Source organism: Carassius gibelio, chromosome A24 (assembly GCF_023724105.1).
Source record: "Carassius gibelio isolate Cgi1373 ecotype wild population from Czech Republic chromosome A24, carGib1.2-hapl.c, whole genome shotgun sequence".
In the NCBI taxonomy this organism is placed as follows: domain Eukaryota; kingdom Metazoa; phylum Chordata; class Actinopteri; order Cypriniformes; family Cyprinidae; genus Carassius; species Carassius gibelio.
In genome coordinates, this window is record NC_068394.1 from 19,818,657 (window position 1) to 19,844,063 (window position 25,407).

At 38.8% G+C, this 25,407-nt stretch overlaps 1 protein-coding gene and 1 long non-coding RNA gene across 9 annotated transcripts in view; one reads left to right on the forward strand and one right to left on the reverse strand.

Moving 5' to 3' along the window:
- Nucleotides 1–25,407, forward strand: part of LOC127946125 (histone-lysine N-methyltransferase 2C) — a 155,560-nt gene that overhangs the window by 66,655 nt on the left and 63,498 nt on the right. For all 8 annotated transcript variants that reach the window (XM_052542427.1, XM_052542426.1, XM_052542431.1 and 5 more), the window contains exons 6-12: nucleotides 2,697–2,848; nucleotides 2,926–3,035; nucleotides 8,485–8,647; nucleotides 8,865–9,036; nucleotides 12,956–13,070; nucleotides 20,440–20,615; nucleotides 22,356–22,504. In XM_052542427.1, coding sequence (XP_052398387.1) covers nucleotides 2,697–2,848; nucleotides 2,926–3,035; nucleotides 8,485–8,647; nucleotides 8,865–9,036; nucleotides 12,956–13,070; nucleotides 20,440–20,615; nucleotides 22,356–22,504 — 1,037 coding nt within the window. The remainder of the gene's footprint in view (nucleotides 1–2,696; nucleotides 2,849–2,925; nucleotides 3,036–8,484; nucleotides 8,648–8,864; nucleotides 9,037–12,955; nucleotides 13,071–20,439; nucleotides 20,616–22,355; nucleotides 22,505–25,407) is intronic.
- On the reverse strand, nucleotides 13,571–15,279 carry LOC127946134 (uncharacterized). Its single transcript, XR_008151017.1, has 2 exons — nucleotides 15,022–15,279; nucleotides 13,571–13,764 (listed from the first exon to the last, which is right to left on the reverse strand). It is a non-coding gene; the product is annotated as an uncharacterized LOC127946134 (long non-coding RNA).

A 25,407-nucleotide genomic window follows, 5' to 3' on the forward strand; every position in this document is an offset into this window, starting at 1 on the left:
GACTTCTTGTGCAAACATATGTATAAACCTAGTAGTACTCTTCAAAATTTACCTGGAGTGATTTCTCAACTTTTCCTCTCATCAAAAAATCAGAGCCCCGCACACGTGACACATTCACATTTAAAGCGCTAGGGTTCATTATTTAAAATGTAGATGAGTGGGAAGCACACATTTTGCACACTTCTGCGATGCATTACAGCTCTGACAAGGTTTTGGTTTGTCATCCATGCCATAGGTGCAGATTTATGTTTCTACCAAACATATACACATAAAGTGCACTTTTAATGTCTAAAGAGAGTTTTGTCGACATAAAACTGGTTGCACCAGAGCCGCTCTTTCTCTCACTCATATGGTGAGGGAAATCCACCTGTGATCTGAGCGTAAAGGTTAGGCCCCCGACTCAATATGCGTTCTGCAATGATAACGTGATCGATGACTACATTCCATGCTGACAGCTGTTTCCAGGCAAATCTCTGATTTGTTGTTGGTCTACCATTATGCTTGTATTTCTTCTTTGCTGTTAATTACAAAGTAATGGAGCCAAAGTGGGAAACAGCCACAGTGTAGGTTTGAATTTAGATCTTTTGTATTTTTGTATTTTAAAAAAAATATATACTTAGTGCCAAAGTCTCAATAACGTCTTGTTGCCGGAAATATCAATATATTTGATAAAATTACTTTGATTTTTGACAGTGAATGCATAGCCTACAATCGCTCACTTCAGTTGCAAATATTAAACATGTTAAAAAAAAAATCTTTGTGAAAACAACTAGTTTTTGAATTCTAAGATTATAATCTTTTGGCACCACGCACTATGCAATTTTTCTGCCGACATCTAAAAGTGACTGAGCCCAAAGGGACCAGACCTGGTCCAACTGGGCACGAGCCATCATCAAGACCAAATTAAATTCAAAATCGGCATGGCAGTCATGTAGTGTGTTCTTGGCTTAAATGAAACTAAAAAAAGCTCCAACCATTGTCAACAGGGCTACTTTTACATTTATGTATTTAGCAGACACTTTTATTAAAAGTGACTTACAATACAAAAGAGGAACAAAAGAAGTTTGTCACAGTGCCAGCAATAAATTTGAAATATACAATGTCAGGTTTATTAGACAGCTAGGCTACAAAGCAAGCTTGCTTGCTTGTGTGTGTGCGTATGTGCGCACGTGTGAGTGCAAGTGCCTTAGTTTAAGGGTGTGGGGTGGTTTGTGGTTGCAAAGTTGTGATGGTGACAGCAGTTTGGATGGAGGAGAGGAGCAAAGAGGGTGAAGGTTTTTGAGAGTGACTTTGTGTCTCATTTTGAAGGAACAACATAGTGTCACTTGTTCAGAGACCTTAGCTGGCAGAATGGAGCATACACTTGTAGGAGTCAAATGTGATAGGGAGGTGCATTTCTAGTGGCAGCCCTGAAAGCGAATGTCAAAATCTAGAATTTGAAAACTGATTAAACATAACTCTTTTGAGAGTTTTGGACAGAAAAGGAAGAGAGACTGGTCTGTTGGACTTAGTTTTTTTTTTTTTTTTTTGAGCAGTGGGGTTACCAGAGCATGTTTAAATATGGTGGGAAATTTTCCAGTAGTGAGGGATACATTGATGATCGGTCAGTCAGTACGGATAGCAGTGTTGGTAAGATCTGCTGTAGTGGGTAGGAGTGAATCAGGTCAAGTCACCTTTATTTATATAGCGCTTTAAACAAAATACATTGCGTCAAAGCAACTGAACAACATTCATAAGGAAAACATTTGTGTGTCAATAATGCAAAATGACAGTTAAAGGCAGTTCATCATTGAATTCAGTGATGTCATCTCTGTTCAGTTTAAATAGAATAAAATAATTTAATCAGTGTTTCTTTCTGGCCATCCTGTATCAATTTCTAAATGCATTCTTGGACTGGCCTATCAGTTAAGGATGCATATGATGCTGCCTTGAAACTTCCAATTAAATTAATTCAGATCCTCAATAGGAAAATGACTCTTGTAAGCGTATTCCTTTCTTATGAAATGTTGAGAAAATACAAAATCCAAAACTCACAAATCCTAAATCAACAATATGAACCAAAGACATTAATGGAATTGTTTCAGAATCGAAACAATCTCTACAATAATCCTCATGTACCTAATGTCACTCCTCCTTTGTTGCTAGTTTTTTTTAAAGAGGAAGTTGCACACCAAACGGTATATTTATATATATATGCAGATGTTCCGGACAGAAGAGGGATCGCATACAGTAGTCTTTCATCCTGGCCGTTCTGCAACCCACTTCTGGCTGGCCCTCTTCAAACCGGCTTCCTTTTTAAATGTTAATTCCTTTTTTTCCGCTTCTCTGAGTCTCTGTAGCTCACTCTCTCAGCGCCACATCCAAGAAGCGAGTCATTCCAGCCCCCCACCCCCTTTCCGGCTCTCTTTCTTTGTCTCTTTCTTACTTTGCTTCTAAACAGCTAGTCCTTGTGTTGCAGCCAAGTATGATAACCCCCTACCTCGCCGTTGCAGACGGGGCTTCATGGGTGTTGTAGTTGCACCGTAGGCTTTTTTGAAACATGACTCAGATGCTGACATCCAGAAATATAGCCGTGTGATTTTTTTTAATCTCACAGAGGAGAGGGCAACTTTGCTGTCACCTTCAGATATTCTTTTGTGACTCTTTCAGTGTCTTTACAGATTAAACCTTATGTGTCCATTTGCTTCTTTCCTTAGGGTCAGCTCTCCAGACAGCGGCCTGCACTCAACCTCTGCTCCTGGTAGTACAGACCCCACTGCTGAGGAGCCTGGCCAGAAGTTCTGGGATGAACTGGGCCAAATTGGCCTTCCCCATGATATTAACGTTGCGTCTTTATTTGACCCCACTGGTAGGTAACCCTACTCTAGCAACACTTTTTGCATCTTTCGATGACTAATGGTGTTTATTATTCTGTTGAACCTGCAGGTCAGTGTTGTGCTCACCTGCGCTGTGCAGCCTGGTCTGAGGGTGTATGCCGTGGGGAGGGACAGTCTCTGCTGTATGTGGACAAGGCAATTGACTCAGGGAGCACAGAGGTGAGTGACACCCACACTACTGTGTTTGAATGTCTTGTTGGTGGATTTCTCCGTGCTTTCAACTTTGAAATGGCTGTTCCATCAACTTTTTCGACCGACATGCCAGCACTCAATCTGGCCCTTTTTCCATGAGCTTTCACCAGTGAAAGTTATTCTCTTTTGTAAACCTGCTGACCTCCAACCAGTTACGTTGGAAGCAGAGGAGCGGCATAATGTCCTCAACAAATACACTTTTCAAAAAACTGAAACACAAAACAAAACTAGAGCTCTTTTATTACAATTAAACCATTTTATAATGAGATTTAAAGATAACATTTATCAGTATCAATTTATTCATGTTTAAAGACTAACTTTAAGTGAATATATTAGATGACTGCTGCTGCACATGAAAGTGATTACTGTAAAGTAAAAATTACTTATGAGATGAGTACAAATAAATAAAAACTCTTATTGACTTATCAACATTTCAAGTAAATAAAAGATTGCAGTTTACTTGTTTATGGGCGGGTTATATAGTAACAGTCATTTATGCAATTATTTCTCTCTGTGGACGTGTGGGCTGAATTGGCAGAGCTTCACTTAGCCCTCAATCTAACATAATTTTAGTGGCAAATGATTATTAGTGGGCCCGTGTTTTCGCCAATTTGTATTTTTAAAAGGCAGTCACAAACTTGAGACATAACTTTCTCTGAGAGTAGTTTTGTGGAGGAATGAAAAATGCACTCACTGTTGATTAAGTATTCAGAGTTAATCATGAATGGGGTTATTATTGGCAGTGGAAGAGACTGGAGAGGTTGCATCGCTCCCCTGGTCTTAAAAATATTTTCTAATTAGGAGCAGATTAGTTCACTGCCATAGCCATCTCTTGTGCAACTCCACTAATTAACACAATGCAATGTGGCAGACACAAGGGCACAAGGAACCCGGGCAGGGAAAGCACATTAGGAGTAATTAATTTTTCATATTCTCTTCACCTGGGATCTGATTATTGAGGAAAAACACACAGCATCCATCCAAATGTGTGGTTATACTACTGTGCATGAAATACAGTTTTTGCAAAACGTAAGTTTTAAATGTGATTGTCCATGTTTTCTGTGAGATGAGTTATATTAAGCAGAGTGTCCTTTTGTTTTGGATTTTCTGCCTCTGGCACTCACTAATCTGGTATGTCTTGAACACTTTTCTCTGCTTTTCTGCAACAGAAACTGATAATGTTGTTCAAAAAATGAATTATCCAATTGATGAATTTGATCTACATCTCACTCGATTTTCCCTATATGCGAGTGCCATAAGCCCCTTTCACACTGCACGTCGGACCCGGCAAAATGCCAGAACATTGCCAGGTCGCCTTCTGTGTGAAAACAAAGACATCCCGGGATTGATTCCGGCATTGAACCCGGGTCGGGGACCTAGTAACATTGCTGGGTTCAATCCCGGGACGAGCGTTGTGTGAACAAAAGCCAGATCTAATCCCATGTTGTAGTGATTACGCGCATTATCGCGCAACTCTTTCACAGGCTGTTTTGAAAGATCAACGGCACAAAAAAAAATATGTGCAAACTGTAATGAAGCAGAGATCAGTTAGTTCCTCACTTTCCGCGCTGACGCCGAGATCGTTCGCTTGCTTCAGTGAAAGTATAACGTGCCTAACTTTTTCGACGCATACATTACACGTCACGCCCTGATGTCACGTGTCGTTACGGGATCTTCAAGTGTGTGATATGTGCATGCTTGTGTGTGAAAGCACGCACATATCCCGGGTAATCACTGGCAGTGTGAAAGTACAAAATCTAGCGACCCGGGAACACTTGCCCGAATACTTTCACAGTGTGAAAGGGGATATAGTGACCCTTTTGTGAGCAGTGTACACGTTTAGCAGCTTTATCGCCTGCACGTAGAAGCTGTTCAGTAATCCAGCAGACTTAATGTTCTGTTACTGTTTATTACTGGGGTGACCGGGGTCTCTCAGGGTAGACCTGTTCTTCTTAACACCAAGCCCAGTTGATCTGCTGTATGTAGAGTAGCTCACAGCCAGCCAGTGTGCTCTTAGCACTACGGCTGCAATTTAGTTGAAATATGCCTGCTGGTTTGTAGATGTTATGTTTTGCATTTCATATTTTTTCTTAAAATAACTTTGGCGACAGGTTGAATGGTTGATCTTGACAAATGTAGTCAATAATGCTACCTAGAAATTGAGAAAGGGTCCAAATGGTGTTGTTTCCTTAGCGTCACAATAGTGTAACATTACTTTTTTTTTTTTTTTTTAACTGTTGAAAATTGTGGAAAATACAGCAATATTTTTTTTGTCATTTTAAAGTTGGGTTATTTTTTTTGTTATAAAATTGCATATATAATAGCTCTCAAAACAAACGGCATGATATTTATTGTTAGAATTCCTATGGGTCACCAATTTGTACCCCATTTGAGGAAAGACCCAACTGCCTAAAGTCATTGCCAAGATGGCTGAGTTGCTCCAGTAAGGACTTTGTTGTGATGTAGGTTTGTCCTGGCAGTGAGACTTGCTGAGCTGTGAAATAGTAAAGGTCAGAGGGCTGAGGATGGCCTGAACTGCACACAGTCCTTTCCACCAGATCACCTTCCTCTGACTTTATTTGCACGTATAATCTGCTGTTGCTACATCATTAATTTAGCTTACAACCCATAATATTATTTTGTCTGCACTTCAAAGCAAATGTAATAGGTTACAAAGAAATGTTTTAATAAATCATGCACAATAAAACCAAAAACATGCTTTTGCATAGTAAATCAGGTCAATTTTGTAATGTGTTGTTGACTTCACAGTCGAGAAATGAGATGCAAATGTGTATAAACAACTTCCAGGATTAAGTTCTATTTAGGGTAATAGCTGTAAATCGTTTCAGATTCTATAAACAGAAACACTGTATAAATGCAGTCCACACACTGACTGACCGAGACACAAACCAGCTGACATGGTGCACAGTACAGTACACTCATCCAACACTTTAGTGCATCTTTCATCACTGGCCTGCTCCGTTTGGAATGCTGCCATTATGCCTCTTTGCATATAGGATTTCAAGGAGGGAATGCTGTTCTACTTTATAATAGTGTCCTTGGAGTCTTGGCAGCAATAACGTATCAGCTGTAGCTTTTTCCACCCATGAAGGAGATGTCTGAGGGGATGGTTTCTCTTTGATACATTATTTGAGGCATGAAATAGAGCACCCACCTAGACCTGAGAGTGGACAGCATGGTCATAGAGCTCTATATGGCTGTCCTTTAGAGTGATTCAGAAAAGAGCATTGTGGGTAGAGGCTGCTGTCAGCCCCAGTGGGCTCACCGCCTGGGTGATAATTGCTTAAAGCTTAGTGTTAAAAGGTATTTGCATATTGTTGCATTTTGGCTTTAGACCAAATGTTTTTAAAGAATGAGAGCGCTAGAGCTAGAGACTGCTGACTAGAGACATTTTTAGTTTAAGGCCATTTTCTCAGGCCCTGGTATCCTCTATTACTCAAAGTGTGAGTGCTTTTTCCATGGTGGTGATTCAAATGTCTGGCCAGTTTTCAAGTCCTTATTTTGAATGACATTCACCTTGATGTTGAATGCTTTATTGGATGTATCATAAAGGTTGAGAAAAATAAAAAAAACCTGCCAAAAGAGAGGGAAGTATGTAATGAGCAAATGGACCAGTGAGAGGAACAGCGTGTTATGATGACCTTTCTGTTCAGGGTCTATAGTTTTGTCCCACTCTTGCTTCAAAAGGCTATTATAAGAGCGATTAACAGATTGAACATTTTCACCATTTATGTACCACAGCATTTTTGATATTACATCAAAAACAAATGTACATTTTTTTTGCATATATTATTTTAAAAGCCTGATGTTAATATAAAAATATTAAATTAAAAGATAACTTGTTTTCAAAGTAAATTTCCTTTATTGCTTATTACTCAAGCGGGTCTAAAGAAGTTAAAAAAAAATGTATAATAATAAAAAAATATATACATATGTATGTGTGTGTGTGTAAATTGAATTGATTTTTGTTTTAAAAGTAAAACAAATTGCTTACCACAGCATTTTCTTATGTTGTTTGTTTGTGGTCATTGTGCCTTTTTATGTTCTTAGTACTTTGAGGTCAACAGCTTATGTCTTATTGGTCATTGACCTATGCTGGGATTTATAAAATAAAAAGCAAAGAAGTGTTTCATCACAGTTTAAATTTTCACATATACTGTGTTAAGGTGTTCAGAGGCATGTGTTGTTTTGTTTTAAAATCTTAAAGGTCACACCAAGTATGTGTGAATACACCTTAATGGTGACTTGATTTCTCACGGAAAATAAGCTGTTTGCTGTGCATGGTTCAGTACGTGTTTGTGCCACACTTCATCCTGTGTTTCTGAATGTATAAATATTATATTGTTACAAATTGTGAGTTGGCCATTTTAACAGAAAATAACATGCAAACGAAAGCATTATATTAATCATTCAGGGTCAGCCATTAACAGTGTTTTTTTTTTTTTTTTGATTGACAGAACTATTAAACAGAGAGTAAAGCTCCTGCTAATCTGGGAACTGTTAAACAAAACAATCAGATGGTATATGAAAAGCTATTATAGCATTTACCTGGTTTATTTTTAATAGTAGAAAGGAATGGCTAATACATACTTAATGTAATTCGACAAATCTGGCAACAGTGCTGAATCCAGCTGTTAGGTTTTATAAAGTGGGCATTTGTAGCATAGAAACGTGTGTACTATTTGTGTAACAGTTTGTGGATATTCACTTTATTAAAATTAGCAATATCTTGTCTGTATTTGAGAAAAAAGATTCCCGGTGTACACAGACTTATCAGTGAATTGTTGGTTACAGTGTTAACTTTATTATTATTATTATTTTTTGTTATTCATGTTTTAACAATCTGTAAAAATAGGATTTCAGAATTCATAAATTTATATTTAAATGTAAATATGTATTTAGTTTATCCAGTTGTGATTTATTATTTCTCATTTTATAAATAAATACATTTAATTGCAGTAATTGTCATGTATGTGTTGTGTACTGTCTTTGAATAGTGATATCATATCTAACAGTTGTATATCGACCTTCGGCAAACCTAAGATACTGGCATCAGCCATTAAAAAAATCCATATTGGTCGACCACTACCCCTGCTCACCAGAGATATGTTATTAACAGTAACGGTGATAACAGAAAAACACTCTCGCAAATGTTTAGTTAATAGCGATCTGTACATAATCTAAAGAAAACCCTGATGAGGGCAAACTAATTATTAATGTAAAAGATTATTCACACTTGAGCAGTTTTGGAGACGAGTAAAAACACCACTTGTCTATACTGACCCGAGATTAATCCAATCTAAATGAATCTAATCTAATAGTGAGGTATGGAGTATTTACTGAACTGAAGCTTCACCTCTGACATATAAATGTATATGTTTCTGTATTAACTTAGTGCTGTGCATACTGTAAGCGCCTTGGAGCATCCATAAAGTGCTGTGAGGAGAGCTGTGGGCGCTCCTTTCATTACCCCTGTGCAGCTGCTGCCGGAACCTTCCAGGACGTAAAGGCATACACCCTTCTGTGCCCGGATCACATCCAACAAGCCCTTGTCCGATGTGAGTTTCTCTGTTCCACACATTCCCTGCTGCTAATTCTTTCATAGAATGTTGAAGCGTTTATATATATTTATATATGTTTTTATATATATAAATGATAAATCGGTTTTAATCTGATGGAGCCATTTGTATCATATCTGTTCATATCATAAATTACTATACATGAGATATACCTTGTGTAGATGGAGACACATTATATATGAACTCTTCCTTTCAGCAAAAGATACGGTGAACTGTCTGGTGTGTGATCATTCTGGGGACTTGCTCGATCAGCTCTTCTGCTGCTCTTGTGGCCAGCATTACCATGGGACATGTCTGGACATCACTGTCACCCCACTGAAGAGGGCCGGCTGGCAGTGTCCTGAGTGCAAAGTCTGCCTCACATGCAAGTGAGTATCCAGCTCACCTGGACATTAATTACCTAACACAGTTGAGTAATTAAGTTCAGACCTCTTTCCCTCTGGCTTTCTTTTTCCTGTTTCTGTTTTACTGTATTTAAATCCACAAATGTTCAAATCCGTGCAGAAAATATGAAAGTGTATTCTATTTGAGCCTTTATTCAATAATTCAATGATCTCATTAGACATTATACTCAATGGGTTTTTACTTTCAGATTCATGTTTCCTTTGACAAACTAAGTTTAATAAACCCAAAGTTATTTTGCATTTGCCAGCCTCATATTGTTGTTTTAATAGAATGACAATTGAGTTTCTATGTCAGTATCTATGCCATGGATGAAAACGAGACTATCCTTAGGGAATTTAGTTTTGAGCTGCTTTTTCATCCCAGCCACACGCTAACTGTGACTGCTGGGAGATTCATTTCATCTGACATTAGACACCTGTAATGTGTGTTCAAGCCTTTCTATATCTGTATATTGTTCTGAGGAGACAGAATACGGTAGATCGCAGAACCTGGACCTCTTGAGGACAGTGGAGTAAAAATGCAGTGTAGTCAAAATGGATTGTGTTTTTTTAACTCTGAATTCTCCCATGTGATGTGCTGCTTAGCTGAGAGAGTGATGCTGGGTATCAGATACAGTTGGGCTGGGAGAGGCAAAACATACATCCATCTCGATCAAGGAGTGTGAAAATGGCTGTAATGGCTGGGCAAAGTTGTAAATATCAGATGACGTTCCCATTTCATTTGGATTTGCATTGGCTGAAAATATAGTCCTGGAAATTGGTAAATCTTCTGAACGTCACCCTCACCTCCTCTCAACTCTATAAATCTCACTTTCTTCCCTCTGATTTACCACTTCGACACGTTTGGGCTCTGAAAAGCCAGAGTGAAAGTGTTATTGCTCATGGAGAGAATGTAATGGGGTGTATGTTTGCCTGAGTAAGTGTTGAATTAGGTTGTAATAAGGGGTGGTTGCGGTTAACAGTGTCTTTTTCAATGGCTGACACTGGTATCTTGACAGGAGATCAGTCGATATGTCATTAAACTAGTGTTCGACCAATATTGATTTTTTAATTTTCAACAAAAATGTGGACATTTAATCAACACTTCAGGAAAACTCGCTAAATTTACATTGTTTGGGCCAAACATTCTTTTAGATTTTGAAAAAACAATCTGACACAATGGGGAGATAACACCTCTGTTAATAAGCTTGATTAATTATCTATCCTAAGATGGTCTCTGAATGGATCAAGTTCATTTGATTAAGCACACTTATAAACTTGAATACCTTAATAACGATAGGAGATAAAAATGGAAGAGAGCTCATTAGTTAAACGACTGCTTTTGATGTTAATAGTGATTTATTGTTGCACATTTTGGCAGCCAATAAGCATGAAGCTTTTAATTTAAAGACACAAGTACCACACAGTAAAGACAACACGTATTCGACATTGACGAAGTTTGCAGGGCGCTTTTTTTTTCACATTTTTAAATGACAAATCTAGGTGCCGACATGTGGCAGTATAGAACTGAAAACTGATGGGGTGTAATATACTGTTTATTGTACTTTCACTGTATACATTTGGGACAGAGTAAGGACCATCTCCGCGATTGCTATAATTTGTGCAGTATTATTCCTTACTGATATTTAATTCAATTATAAATGTTAAATGCTTGAATCAGTATGATTATTAGGGGTGCACGATAAATATCGGCCGATAATTAATGCGCATCTCATCAGTAAAGCCGGTTCTCTAATCAGCGGTAAATTCCATCAGGTGCGTGATTTCACATAGAGCAGCTGTTACTACACAGAGCCTTTGTTAACTGACAAACTGCGCAAATCAATGCTGATATTTATAGTGCACCCCTAATGATTATTGTGGCGAGTGGGGCGGGGCCGAGAGGCGTGGGAACGAGGAGTGAGGCCAGGTGTAGTGATTGAAGATGAGCTGCACCTGCGCCCCACCGCCAGTATCGAGTCCCACGTAGGAGATGGAAGGATATAAAACTGGAGCGACGACCGTGAAGGACGAGAGAGGACCAGGCCTGGGATATTATTTTATGTTTGCTTTTTATTTGTGCGCGTCAGTCGCCGTGAGGGGCTGACGTGCTGTTTTGTGTTTAATTTTGATTATTAAAATGTTTTTGATTGTGCGCCGGTTCCCGCCTCCTTCTTCCCAATGAATAGGGAGTTCATATCGTTAAAGTGGTGCCGAAGCCCGGGAGAAGGAGGGACGCGCTGCTGAAGATCCCTCGCCGCTGTGGTGAATCCGCGGTGCCCTCGAGCAAGCGAAGTATGTGCCGCCATGGACGCTCGAGGCGGTGGGCTGGAGCAAGTTGCCGGGGACGGGCGAGCTCGCTGCCGACCGCCCACGATATGGAGGGGCGGCTGCCGTCCGTGAGGGAGCGGCGGAGTCGGCGCCGTTCGCCAGGGGGCCGGAGCCTGCCGCCTCCGTGATGGAATCCGGAGGGGCAGGGAACGGGGGACTCCTGCCGCTGCCCAAAATCGGAGGAGCCGTCGCTGTCCATTGGGCGGCGGAGGAGTGTCGTGCCGTCCGCCGAGGGCCGTCCAGTGCCACCGCCAGGCACCGCGGAGGAGATCACCCAGCTGGTGGAGGGCCGAGCAGCAGTGCGTCTGGGAACCGGAATTTTTTTTTTTTTTTTTTTTTTTCTTCTCTCTCTCCCCTCTCTCGTCCTTGTTGCTCCTCCTTCCATCTCCTTTTCTCTCGGCTCGTCTGTCCTACCCCCAGGTTCCCGCAGGTCCCCGTGAGCGGCCCCCCCCCCGGAGGGGTGCGGGGGGGTGGGGGGAGTAGAGCGCAGTCTCGGGACTACCCCCCGGCCTGCGAGGGGCGATGGGGGTATGTGGCGAGTGGGGCGGGGCCGAGAGGCGTGGGAACGAGGAGTGAGGCCAGGTGTAGTGATTGAAGATGAGCTGCACCTGCGCCCCACCGCCAGTATCGAGTCCCACGTAGGAGATGGAAGGATATAAAACTGGAGCGACGACCGTGAAGGACGAGAGAGGACCAGGCCTGGGATATTATTTTATGTTTGCTTTTTATTTGTGCGCGTCAGTCGCCGTGAGGGGGTGACGCGCTGTTTTGTGTTTAATTTTGATTATTAAAATGTTTTTGATTGTGCGCCGGTTCCCGCCTCCTTCTTCCCAATGAATAGGGAGTTCATATCGTTACAATTATTTTGCTTGAAAGTGTATTTTTTATCATTATATTCTTTACTGCTGGATGCATGACTCATCACAATTTCACTAACGCTTGGTGTGATACTAAAGTTACTGCTTATTAAAACTAATGATGACGTCATTGTTTAGTATTCTGATGCAGCTATATCTTTATTTGTGCATCTTTGAAGTACATGATTGTAAGTGAATAAGCAGGGATTATTACATTTATCTAGGACATGCTTTGATGACATATTTTTAATGTGCATCTTATTTTGAATCTTTATCGTTAATCATTAAATGTACTGTATATTGATAAGAAAAGTGATTTATATATGTAAAAATGTGTAAAATGTAATTCAGTGATTAACAGTGACTCATACAAAATCTACAGTGAATGAGTATCTTACATATATTTATTATAGACGTTATTACTAAGTAAAGCTAAATTTTCTGAAATAGCTTGTCCACAGCATACAGTAGCACATGGTTTATCTGTCAGTCAGATGCAAGTCAAAGTTGTGTTCGTTACAGCAACAGTAGACTCTAAATCAAACAACGATTGTACAAAACAACTTTCGTTATGTCGAGATCACAAGATAATGAAGTCTTGATCCCTAGAAAACAAGACAGAAAAATCATAATCGATGGCCTCTTAGGACTTCTGTAGTATCTGGAATCCATCTTTATCTTTTTTCTTTTCTTTTCTTTTTTCGTCTGGTTTGTAGGAACCCAGGGGATGACAGCAAGATGCTGGTGTGTGACATGTGTGATAAAGGCTATCATACCTTCTGCCTGCAGCCCACTGTGGACACAATACCCACCAATGGCTGGAGGTGCAAGGTAAGCTTGAATTTGTGTATGGACTACAAACAGCATTGTGACAGGGATGCTGGCCTGCTGTGAGTACAGTGACACAGTGCTTTCATTTCCACTTTGAGCCTGTAATGCACAACACACACACTTCTTTCTTTTTGGTGTGTTTCTGAAGAATGTGTTGGTTTTCTTCTCACCAGCATACTGTATATTCCCTCTGGAATAATGCTTGAGCTTGAATTAATAACCATGATGGATTCATTACTAGAGCCCGACCGATATGGTTTTTTGGGGGCCGATGCCGATGCCGATATTAACTCGAAAAGAGCCGATTTATAAGCCGATATTTTGATTTTGAAAATAAACTGGATATTAGACCCATTTCCTATATACTGCACTTACACAACATTCAATAGCAAAATATCTGCCTGTTCTATGTATGTGGGCTGTATAAACCATTTTCCAGAAGAGATTATGTAAAAAAAAAAAAAAGCCTTAGATTATAGTCTCAATGACTAAACAATTGCACATCAAAAGTATATATTTTTTAATGATAAAAAAAACAGCCTGATTTTAAACATTTAACACTTTTACTTTCTTCCAGTTGAAGCTGGTTTTAACAGTCTGTGTGTGTTCTGTAAATAAATTATAATACTAAAGTTAAAGTATTTGCAGAAGTAGTCCCACACTTTGCTGCTACAGCATGCCCTTTTTCAGCCATCTGTAGGGCAGAAAGAGACAGAGAAAGAATAAGCATGTGTATTAATAATATCACCATGTATCATTACTCGTGTCATCATTAGAATTAGAATTATAATAAACAGGGATCTCCTACATAGGCAAAAATGAGAAATATATATATATTTTATTTGTCAACCAATAGGTATTACCTATTACCTACTTCTATTTAACAATATTACAACATTTTCCTGTTATGTCTTTAAAGCTGCTTTGAAACAATCTGTAAAAAATAAAAATAAATAAAATAAAAAAAGCGCTTGTTCAGCTCACATTTATTTACATGTCCTATCTGGTTAATCATTTCTGACGCATCTAGTCTAAGTTGAATGGTTAACGTTAGTGTCATGAACACACCGCTGTCAATTTTGAGAAGAACCACCTTCAATCAAGTTAATAGCAAGCATTTAAGGGGCCTGCTAAAAAGGAAGCTATATTAGCGTTAGAATAACATAAGGCTGTAGCTATCGAATATTTTAGTAATCGAGTCTATGATAGGCTTTTGTACATTCTGCTGAACAACAGTCTTTAACTGGACTTTTATTTTGACGGGTTGGCGTACATTTACAGTTCTGTGTATGTGATGTGATGCTGCTTTTACTTAAATCAAACGGTCAAATGCTCATGAAGTGACTGTCAGAGCAGTTCTGGAGATGTTGTTCATGTGTTCACGTGATTATTTAGTGAGACAGCAGACGCTGAATTCACCGCGAGCTTAATGCGCTTACGTGTGTTTAATGAATGAAGAGGCGCTTCTGCGCCATTCATTAACAGAGACACGCAGAACATGCAGGATTCATATTTAAAAAGACTATTCCGGCTTAATACTTACAGATATTCGTCCATATCGTGATTTGATGTAAGTGCAATGACCTATTTTTAATGAATTCATTCAATAACATAACAGCTGTTGTTTTTTCGAGGCACGCTGAACATAACTTCTAGTCATTGCCCCCCTGCCACAGTTACCCGGTCATTATGTGGGAAACACTGCAGATATATTTAGAATAAGTTAAACGATAACGTTATAGTTTGACCTCTTATTAACGTTCGCACTCTTCCACTGATAAACATGGTATTAGCTCTGTGGCTAATCTAATATAGCAATGCATTAGCGGCTGTAAGTGATGTTACAGAATATTTATAAGTGATAATGATAGGACCGTTAGCTAGAACTACCACATCATTGTATATACAGTGTATGAACTAAATCATTTCACATGAAGAACGACAGACTCACCGTCAAAACAGAAAAAAAAATCTCCGTGGCTGGCTTGGCTGATCGCTTTCTTCGCTAGTGGATTTCTGGCGCTGTTGTCAACTCTGGAGCTGCAGAGCTCCCTCTGGTGGGTAAACTATGCAACACTCATAACATGAGTAAAGCATGAGACTGTTTCTCATCATTCATCGGCCGTTATAAACGCCGATGCCGATTTAAATGCAATAAGCTCATATCGGCCGATAATATCGGCCGGCCGATATATCGGTCGGGCTCTATTCATTACCTCCAAAACACTTTAGTTGAATCATTGAATCAACATGTGCATGCTGTGCTAGGTTTTGATTAGAGCTGTAGTCAAGTCCAGCTTTGTCGAGTCCAAGTCAAGTCCAAGTCCAGGACTAGTCGAGACCGAATCAAGACCGAGTCCAAAGAGGTTCGAGTCCAAGTCAAGTCCAAGTCCAAAAGTTTTGAGTCCAAGTCCAAGACCGAGTCCAAATTAAAGAGAAAAGGGTCCTCTTCAAGACCACATACTTAACTACTGATAATGTTTGTGATGCGAGAGACAGCATATCTCCTATTCTAAGAAAATTAATTGACATTATTATTTGTTATGATCAAAAAGCATGTGCAAAGTAACAACTCTGTAGGACAGGGGTCTCCAAACTACATCCTGGATGGCCAATGTCCTGAAAAGTTTAGCTCCAACTGGCCTTAAAACACCTGGAAGATTAGTGTGTCTAGTAAGAGCTTGATTAGGTTCAAGTGTATATAATTAGGGTTAAAGCTAACAGGGGCGTTAAACAAGATCCCGGGCCCTATGCATAGGCAGTCCTGATTGGCCCCCATGCCCCCCACCCATGAAAATATCCAGTTAAAAAATATATATTTCAGATTCATACTTTTCAAGGGCCCTCTCTTCCTTTGGGGCCCTGGTAATGAGTACTGGTTTTACCCCCAGTCCGACCCTGGGAGCTAAACTTGGATAAACAAACAAAGTTTGGAACTGTAAGGTCAAATAATTTTTATGTACTTTATTTTTTGTTGACATTATATCTGTGGTCAAAAATGTATATGACTATGCCTAATTGGCACAGTGCACAGACACACGCAAAGCTCGGGATATGACAAATGCGCGCAGCAAGGCTAGAATGGATACGTTTGGCTCTACTGGACATGCGCACATAAATACAGCGAAATTTTTGTCATACTGTGCTAGTGCTTGCATAGACTAGTCGAGCTCTGTCGGAAACAATCGACTACTCCAGCATGCATTAACCATAATGCATACTAAGTGTTTGCAAGTACGACGTGAATTTTAGAATTACAATATTGCGTGGAGCTGTTACTATATGACCTTATCTATGTTGCATGTAAAAATAAAATATGTAATGTAATAATTAGGGTTGTGCCTGAAGCCGAATACCTTATTCGGAATGGCACGGATAATGGCTTAAAAAACGAATAACGGACAAGGAATAATTCTGCCTGAATACTCGACTGAAGCTGACACAGTCTGGTGTTTGCTAGATAACAGGTGAGCCAGGGAGTCAGCGCCAGAAGTGAATGAATGTAAACTTTATGAGTGAAAAGAGTGCAAATCAAACACTGCATTGTTGTCGCCTCTCTGTGCATCTCTCAGAAATCAGAGCGTTGCAAGAGTAATTTTACCTATAATAATACATCATAGCTACACGTTATATTATTTGTATATATTTAAAAGGCAAATATTGAAAGCTTAGGCTACCATATGATACGAATGAATGGAATAAGCACAGCGCGCTCACCAATCGAACAGACGCGCTGCGCGTCTCATTCTCTCAAAAACCAAATCAGTTATCTCTCAAGAGTAGGCTAATAATCAGCTTAGATACGGATACATTGTCTACTTGTCCTACATGTTTGCATATTTACCTTTTGCTGGTTTGCGCGGAACACACACATCTGTTTAGTGAAGTTCATTAACATTAAGACTCGCTCAAAGTGTTCTGCGTACTGAAAATGTGTGCATTGAATGGATTCAGTCGTGTTCAAATGATCACTCAACGTTTGTCATGACATATCTCTGCTTGCATGATAAATATTATTTTAGAAATTAATAATTATTTCAGTTTAACACGACATACTTGTTCAGTGATAACTACGAAAAAATATATAAAAAGTCATAACGGTCTTATCAAGTAACTGTACGATGTTGTATCCGAATGCAGATAGGAAAAATTTTGTGATTGTTACAGATACAAATACTGGCTGTTACATGAAAATGTAAATATGTAATGTCATAATTATAAAGTTTTTAAAATGTACATATGTAATTGTTGCATAAAGCTATACATTAATACGCGTTTATTGATAAAAAAAAAACTATTTAATGTGTTTTCATTTACAATAGCATGAACCACGAGTATAGCCGAGTAACTCAAGCATTTTTTATTTAAAAAATCGACTAGTAGAAATCAGTAGTCTTGCAACCCCTATACTGTACAACAATAATTAGTTTTTCGTTATTGTAAAGGATACGTTTAAGGCTATCTAGGTGTAGACGTAAATAAAACACAATCTAACAGGTAGAAAAACATCTAAACTTTTCAGGTCGCAGTAAGTGCACTGCTGGTCATGCACATCCTTTCCCGGAACAATACTGAAAGCTAAGGCAAGATGGAGAAACAGATGATCATAGTTGTACAAGGATAGACATTTTTTAAATGAATCTATTATCAGAGCTACTGCAAGGGATTTTTAGTGCTGGAAATCCATTTATTCTTTGCTGAAACTTCTGCATCATCATGGAGAGCGGGTCATGGTTGCCCAGCAACAGCAGACGCCACTGGAGCGCGAGCGCAGGCTACAGAGTGCTTTGGAAATAAAGAGAGCGGCGCGCCTAGCGTTTTCCACATGTTTTCAGTCGCGACATCATGCAAATTTGGTTTTGTTTTGAAGGAGAAATTTTTTATTTTATTTTTTTGCTTGACTCGGTCGAGACCAACTAGAAGACTTGGCGAGTCCAATGGCCAAGTCCGAGACAAGTCCGAGTGCAAATTCAACGAGTCCGAGACAAGTCCGAGACGACAGAAAAAGACCGGACTCGAGTACTACAGCCCTAGTTTTGATGCCCTTCTCCTTGAAGACTGAGCTATGTGAGTGAGTTGTGGAGTTGATGTTCATCTTGACTATAGAAGTTTTGTATTTTTCCACATGCATTTTCTCCATAGGGATTTTAAGCTGTAAACCAAACCAGTTCATCCCCAGATAAATCAGAATATAACAAACTTTGATTTGAATCAAAAATATTTGACTTCAATTGAATCAGAGGGTGTAGTACAAATCTCTTTGTCAAAGGCCCTATGAAGTGTCCTTTGAAGCAGCAAATGGTCCATAAACAATCTTTGGGCATGCCATCGAAGAGTGAGACCACGCCATACTTTTCTAAAATGTGTTTGTAGTCATATTGTTAGTAGACCCCTAAATATCCTGCTTATGTGAAAGAATAGAAAAGCTGAACCAAATTACACACAGATCCCTCTCAGACTGTTCCCATCCCTTTGTGGAGGTGGCCAAGAAGCCCCACCTGTCATCCAGGATTCAGACAAGGAGTTTGTCCATCATCAGAGGCTTGGAAAGCCTTGGATTTCTTGCTAAGGGTCTGTGGGTGGTTATTAGAGCTGATACTTGCCTCTCTTAAGCAGGCTGAAATGCTGCTCTTGATGAGCTTGAAGTGCCTTTTATTAATGTATTTTGTTTAATTGACATGGAATTTTCCGGTGCTCTGCTCCCATTGAGTGTTGATGCAGACTGATGAACATGATTTTGAGGATTTATAGAGGCGTAATTATGTTGGAGCTCAATTCAAATTGATTTAAGATTATGAAGTTTGTAGTGCGTAATTGTTGTTAGGTTCAAGTGTCATTGTTCGGATGTGAATTGTTGTCAAATATGAATTGAATTGTTGTTCTAAACAAGTTTTACATATTCGTTGAGAAACAATTCTTGCCTATATGAACAATGCAGTAGTATATTTTCAATACTGTTTACACCATTGTACAGATTATACAGTATATTTGTGTATTTGCTATCTTTTGGCATGACTGCTTTACTTTATATGGATTAATGCGAAAATACAGTGTGAGACGTCAAAAACGAATCAAGATGAGGAAGAAATGTTAGGCACAATGTGAGTTTTCTTTCTTTTTTTCTTTTTTTTTTTTTCAAGTTCTAAAGGAAATTAGAAAATAATCCAGTGAAATTAGTAAATGATACTGATGCAAAACTTTGGAACGGTAGTATATTTATTTTAACCAGTCTATCTGTTTGAAAACCATAGGTTGATATTTCGCTGATATTTGGTATTTTTATATTATAATTAAGCTATTTATTTGTTAGGCACTTTTTTGCCAGCTTTTACGGTCAAGTTGCAAAATGTGTTTACATGACAAATAATATATATAAACGACCAGTTTTTGGAATAACGGCGTTTAAAAGAACGGTGTTAGGTAACGACGTTATTTTTTCAGTAATGGGGTAATCTAACTAATTACTTTTCTCGTCGTTACAATGCCGTTACCACGCACACACACACACACAACACACACGCAAAAGCTACACAGAGATTCACAGCAGCAGCAGAAATGGCGAGTCAGGAGCAATCCGATGAAAAGTTGGCATTTTCAAGGTGGGGATATAAGCACTACTTCAAATTCATTGTGGTCAAAGGCAAGAACGTGCATGTAATGTGTACATGCAATGTGTGACATATGCATCTACAAAGCTAGTGGCCAAAAACACTTTTCTTACAAAGATAATACTTGAAGTGTAGGATAAAACTGTCTGTTGACATGCAATAAATATCAAAAGTTATGTACGAACACCTGTCTGTTCTACTCATTTTAACTGACTTGTGAAAACGTAAAAAAAAAAAAATCTTTGACATATAGCAACTTTTTTTTTTTTTTTACAGTAACGCAAATAGTTACTTTCCCTGGTAACGAGTTACTTTTATTATAGAGTAATTCAGTTACTAACTCAAGTTACATTTTGGAACAAGTAGTGAGTAACTATAACTAATTACTTTTTTTAAAGTTACGTTCCCAACAACACATACGACACATAATCCGTTTACATACAGTAATACATAATATGATATTAATACAAACAAATACAAAGTGAGTTTTGAACAGAAGCATTGTATTAATCTCACACTGTCATGTGTAGTTTTCACTCTGAAAAGCCCTGCATGGATCAGTTCACCTGAACCAGTATTACACATCCCAGATGGTGTCTCTTTTGTCACACAAGTGGGAGCGCTGTCCATTTATGATTTGATTGTTGTCATGTTACAGCATGTCACTTGACAGTGTTCTAAATATAGTGAATTTACTGTCATCATTTAGTGTAACCGTGCATTAGATGATGTCATAGTGAGTTGTGTGTTGTGTTTTGCAGAACTGCCGAACGTGTGCTCAGTGTGGCGTGAAGCCTAACGGCCAGTGGTCAACTAATGGTGTAATGTGTGAAGGATGTCAACAGCAGCATGATTCAGCGCTGGTCTGCCTCATCTGTGGGCAGAATCAGGCCTCTGGCCACCCTCTGGACAAACACTCTTGCTGCACTTGTAAGAGGTAGGAAATGACCCCTTCAGCTATGACAATATCACACAGTCCCAAGTGTAAACGCTGCTATATGGGGAAGGGATGTTTCACAATATAGCTGTTACTATATTGTGTATTTTAGCATGTCTGTGTTGACCAACTAAAGCTATCTGTTTTATAACATTATTCGTACACTTGAAAACTGACAGTATAGTCTGAGGTGTTGTTATCCAGTATTAGTGTGAAGTAACAGCGGATTGTTCTCTGCATGCTTCAAAGACTACGAATAACCAATAGACAAATTCAGAGAGGTCTGCATTAGGAAGTTAATTTCAGTTAATTTTCCCGACCGACAACCGTCGCTTGTTATCCGAACACTAACGTTAACTGAGAAGATCTGAATATTAAATTAGTATTAAATAAATAACAGAGTGGACGAGTGTCTGTGAACCGCTAAAAGTTTCTGAGTGAGAACAAAGAAAAACTGAATACAATATTATCAATAGAATGAATAGGGCTACGCTAAATATTTTTCACTTAAATAATTAATAAATTAATGAAGCCACGCGCCGAGTCCTTTTATACTTTAAAGAACCGCATGTTTTGTCTTCAGACAAAAATAAATAGCAGGCCTTTTTTCGTCCTGTGGGGGCATCCTGTTCTGTGCAGTGCAGCCTGTTCTGTGAGAGAAAACACCGGTTTCTACAGCGTTGAGCTTTGTAGCCAATCACAGACATTTCTGACGATTTCATAAACGCAATGACAAATCAGAGGTGTATTTCCTCACTGCTCATAAAGAGTTTTGTTCAGTGTTTCTGAGTTGTGCATGCTTGCGAATCCTCTCATTAGAACAAACAAAATGTACACACAATGTAAATAAGAGGTTAATTGAACAGTAGTTTAGGTCAGGGATCCTCAAATCTGGCCCACAAGATCCACTTTCCTGTAAAGTTTAGCTCTGATCCTAATCAAACCCACCTGAGCATGCTAATCAATGTCTTCAGGATCGTAAGAAAATCACAGGGAGGTGAGTTTGATCAGGGTTGGAGCCAAACTCTGCAGCGCATTGGCCCGCCAGGGTAAGATTTGAGGAACCCTGGTTTAGACCTTAATTGAATATAACAGAACTTGGTGAGATAGCGAAGAACAGAGTTGAGTGACAGCTTTTTAATGATTAAAAGGATGAGCGCTCTGTGTGCGCTTTCTATGATATAACCCATTCAGAATTTAAATACATTCACTCACGGATTCACTCTATGATAACCATTTATCCAATATTGCCTTTATTAATGGCTTACAGATAATGACAGTTTCCTGTCAGATTTCCCAAATACTTCCTCCATCTGCCATTGGCTGGCCAAATAGACAGTCCAGCCTCAATGTCACAGCATTGGTCAAACCAGAAGTTTAGGCTGTGGTGGGACAGATTAGACTATGTCCGGAGTCTAGGTTATTAATGGAAAACACTGCAGCGCTCATGGCGTAAGGCGCTTAAAAAACAAAAACTGATTTCTGAAGTGAACGTTATCTGTGTACAAAATGTACATATCTGGATGCAAGAACTATAGCTCAAATAGTACCTTGTGCTACATGTTTCTACTTTAGGTGCTGTACATACAATAGAGCTTTAATTTGTGTTAACACTAGAAATTCAATTATTGTTCAGGTTAACAATTAGTATTAGCGTAAATAAAACAATGTTAGGTTCAGGCAAATGCTGTTACTTTGATTAGTGCATTGATGGTTGTTTATTGTGTGTTTCTCTCTCAGATGGGTTCATGTGGACTGTGACAGGCAGGAGGGTGCTGACCCTGACACCCAGATGCAGGATGGGTACACCTGTAGAGTGTGTAAGCATGTGGAGGAGGAGAGCAGGCACAATCAGCAGGCTTCGTTCACTGACCCAGAGCCAGCCGAGGGTGAGTACACATCTCTCAGCACATGATACGCTTCTGATGGGTTTGTTATCCATGCGGTTGGCAGTACTTTAGAGTTCTGGAGGCTGGACATACTGTGCCACACGAAGACCCTGTTTACACCTGCATCTGTGTCCGGTGGTCAGCTGGGACAGATTGCTTTAACCTGAATATTAAATTCATCTACTGTCACCACCTGTTATCAGATTTCAAAGAGACGATCTTAATTACAGTATTGATATAGATAATTGATGTAGATAATAAATGTTTAAAAATCTACTCTCCATGTAAGAAGTTTTTAGCTTTTCCTGCTATGTCGAGGTTTATTTTTGCTGTTTACTTTGACTGCTGTTGTTATTGTTCAGTTTTAAGATGCTGTTTGCCAGTTCTTGTGACGTTAAGCACTCTTCATGACTGTTACAGAGAGTGTTGCATTGAGTGTGACAGAGATGTAATGCTCAAGCCTCTCTGCTGTCACAGATTGTAATTACAGTGTGTTTGTCAGTTCAGCCAGAGACCTGAGCGTGTGAGCAGGTTGTGAAACGCCACCCCCACACCTTAATACATCTTTCATAATTTGCCCTAAATGAGCGTTTGCATTTTTTAGTGTCATGTAGGGACCACATTCTCCCTCCCTAGAACAATGTGAAGTCAGCATGAATGGACAATAACCTTGTTTACAGTTTATATTTTATTCAAAGGGGAAAAAGTGCTTGTCATTGTGATTTTGACGGTCCACCTATCCACTTATTTTGTCAATTCACTTTTTCTTATTCTTTTTCACCTGGCAATAAATCAAATTACAGAAGTAAAATTGTTTGCAGATGCCATTTCATGTAGACTTTATGGCCAGTTTTTGAGTCCCTCATGGACAATTTAGTAAGGGATATTTGTTTTACTTTTTGTTGCACACTAGAAATCTCTCTAAAAACTGAAAGCGAAGAAATAAATGAATCACCTATGAATTTCCTGTGCTCGGAATCCCAGCTGGTGACTTATCATCAAGACCCTGGAAGCTAAAAGCAAATCTTATTTTCTTTGGGCCCTTTATTAGGAATTGTAATGAGAATGGCCTCTTCCTGTACCTGATGGCTAAGAACTGAATTTCCTGTGTGCCTTTGCAGTGGTTACAACTGCAGCTTATTACCAATTTTTTTGTTTTCTTCATGTGGGCCTGTGGTGGGGAGTTGATATATGTTGGCATGTGGTTGGCAGAAAAGGATACAATCAGTCCCGGCTGTAAGGGCTCTTTGTAAAGCCAGTCATGCCATCAGCAATGCACTGGGCCACTGCCAGCAGCTAGAGGAAGCAATCATCCCATTGTTGGGACCCCCAGAGAGACAGCTCTAATCAAGTCAGAGACGCCCACCTGTTAACCAACCCTACCACACCCCCACTTCCTGAGAAACACACTGAGTGCACACATGCACACGTACATACTAGGGTTGTCACAACAACAGAATTTTCACAGCTTAGCATTTCTAGTGAAATTAAACAACTTCTTTTTACTGTTAGTGGAGACTATAATTATTGTAGTTTACTTAACAGGTATATACTAGGGCTGGGCAATATATATCTCAATATTGTCACAATTTTTATGACATTCTATAAATATCTCGATATGTTTGCATTTGCATTAAAAAAAAATAATAATAATCATTTCTGCCCCTTAAAAAAAAAAAAAAAAAAAAAAAATTAGATTATACAGCTGATTTAAGCAGTTCTTCAGTCTAGACCAAGTGATCACTTACTGCTTTTTATTAAATGAACTCATGTAGGCCTATATTTAACTGAAGTAGTGCAAAACAAGTACAGAAAGTGCATTCTGTCAACTTTTTTTAGCGCATGCAATTCACAATTTATACTATGCAACTGGGGTATTTTACAAGTCTGTCAACTGTCTGCGGTTTCAAGAGAAGCTCTGTGGCATGAAACTGTTCCCACTGACACTATAAACCCTCTTAGATGGGGAGCTAGTTGCTGAAGCACATAGCTATGTCTTTATATATATATATATATATATATATATATATATATATATATATATATATATATATATATATATATATATATATATATATATATATATATACAATTTTACTTTGCATTTACAGTCACAAACAATACAGTTGATATCTCATGAAGGAACACAGACAGGCTAAACGATGCTTTCATTTAGATCGCTAAACTCCAGCTTGTTAGTATTTTCAGATCATCGTCGGCGGCGCTTCCGCTATGAGGAGTAAGCACGTGCGCATGGTTGCCAGTTTGCTAAAAAAAAACAAGCAAACACTGGGCAGAAAATGTATCTTTGTAACAGCGAAGCTCTGATTCGGGGATTTAAATTCTTGTTATCTGGTAACCGCTCTCATGAACGCTCTCCTAGTAGAGGCACATAAATCAGTGCGCAGTTACATGTTTCTTTTTTGGGCGTTCTTTTTGGCAAGTATGCTTGAATTTTTTTAATATTCGCTATTCCCTTTCTTTGTCAAAATTATTCCGATATTATCAATAATATTCGATATATCGCCCAGCCATAGTACATACTAGTATTTTTTTTGTCTCTGCTGGCTTGAATATATTGTCTGGACTTAAATACTTTACAAAAACGAAACTTATATACCTTATATAAGTTAATGTGGAGTTAAAATAGTAGTGTTCTTTTTTTCTTTTTCAACTAGTTAATCAATTCTGTGTTAACTACAGTTGTGGATCATAGTTTACTCTAGTAAAAAAAAAAAAACTTGTTAAAAAACGCAATTAAAAAAACATTGGTTTCTAAGACATAAGGTGTTTTTCGACCTGTGCAAAATAACACAAGTTCAATAAATAAAAACGTAATATTGTGTTATATTTTAGATTAAAAAAATCCATATTAATAATAGTAATAATAAAAACGAATTAAA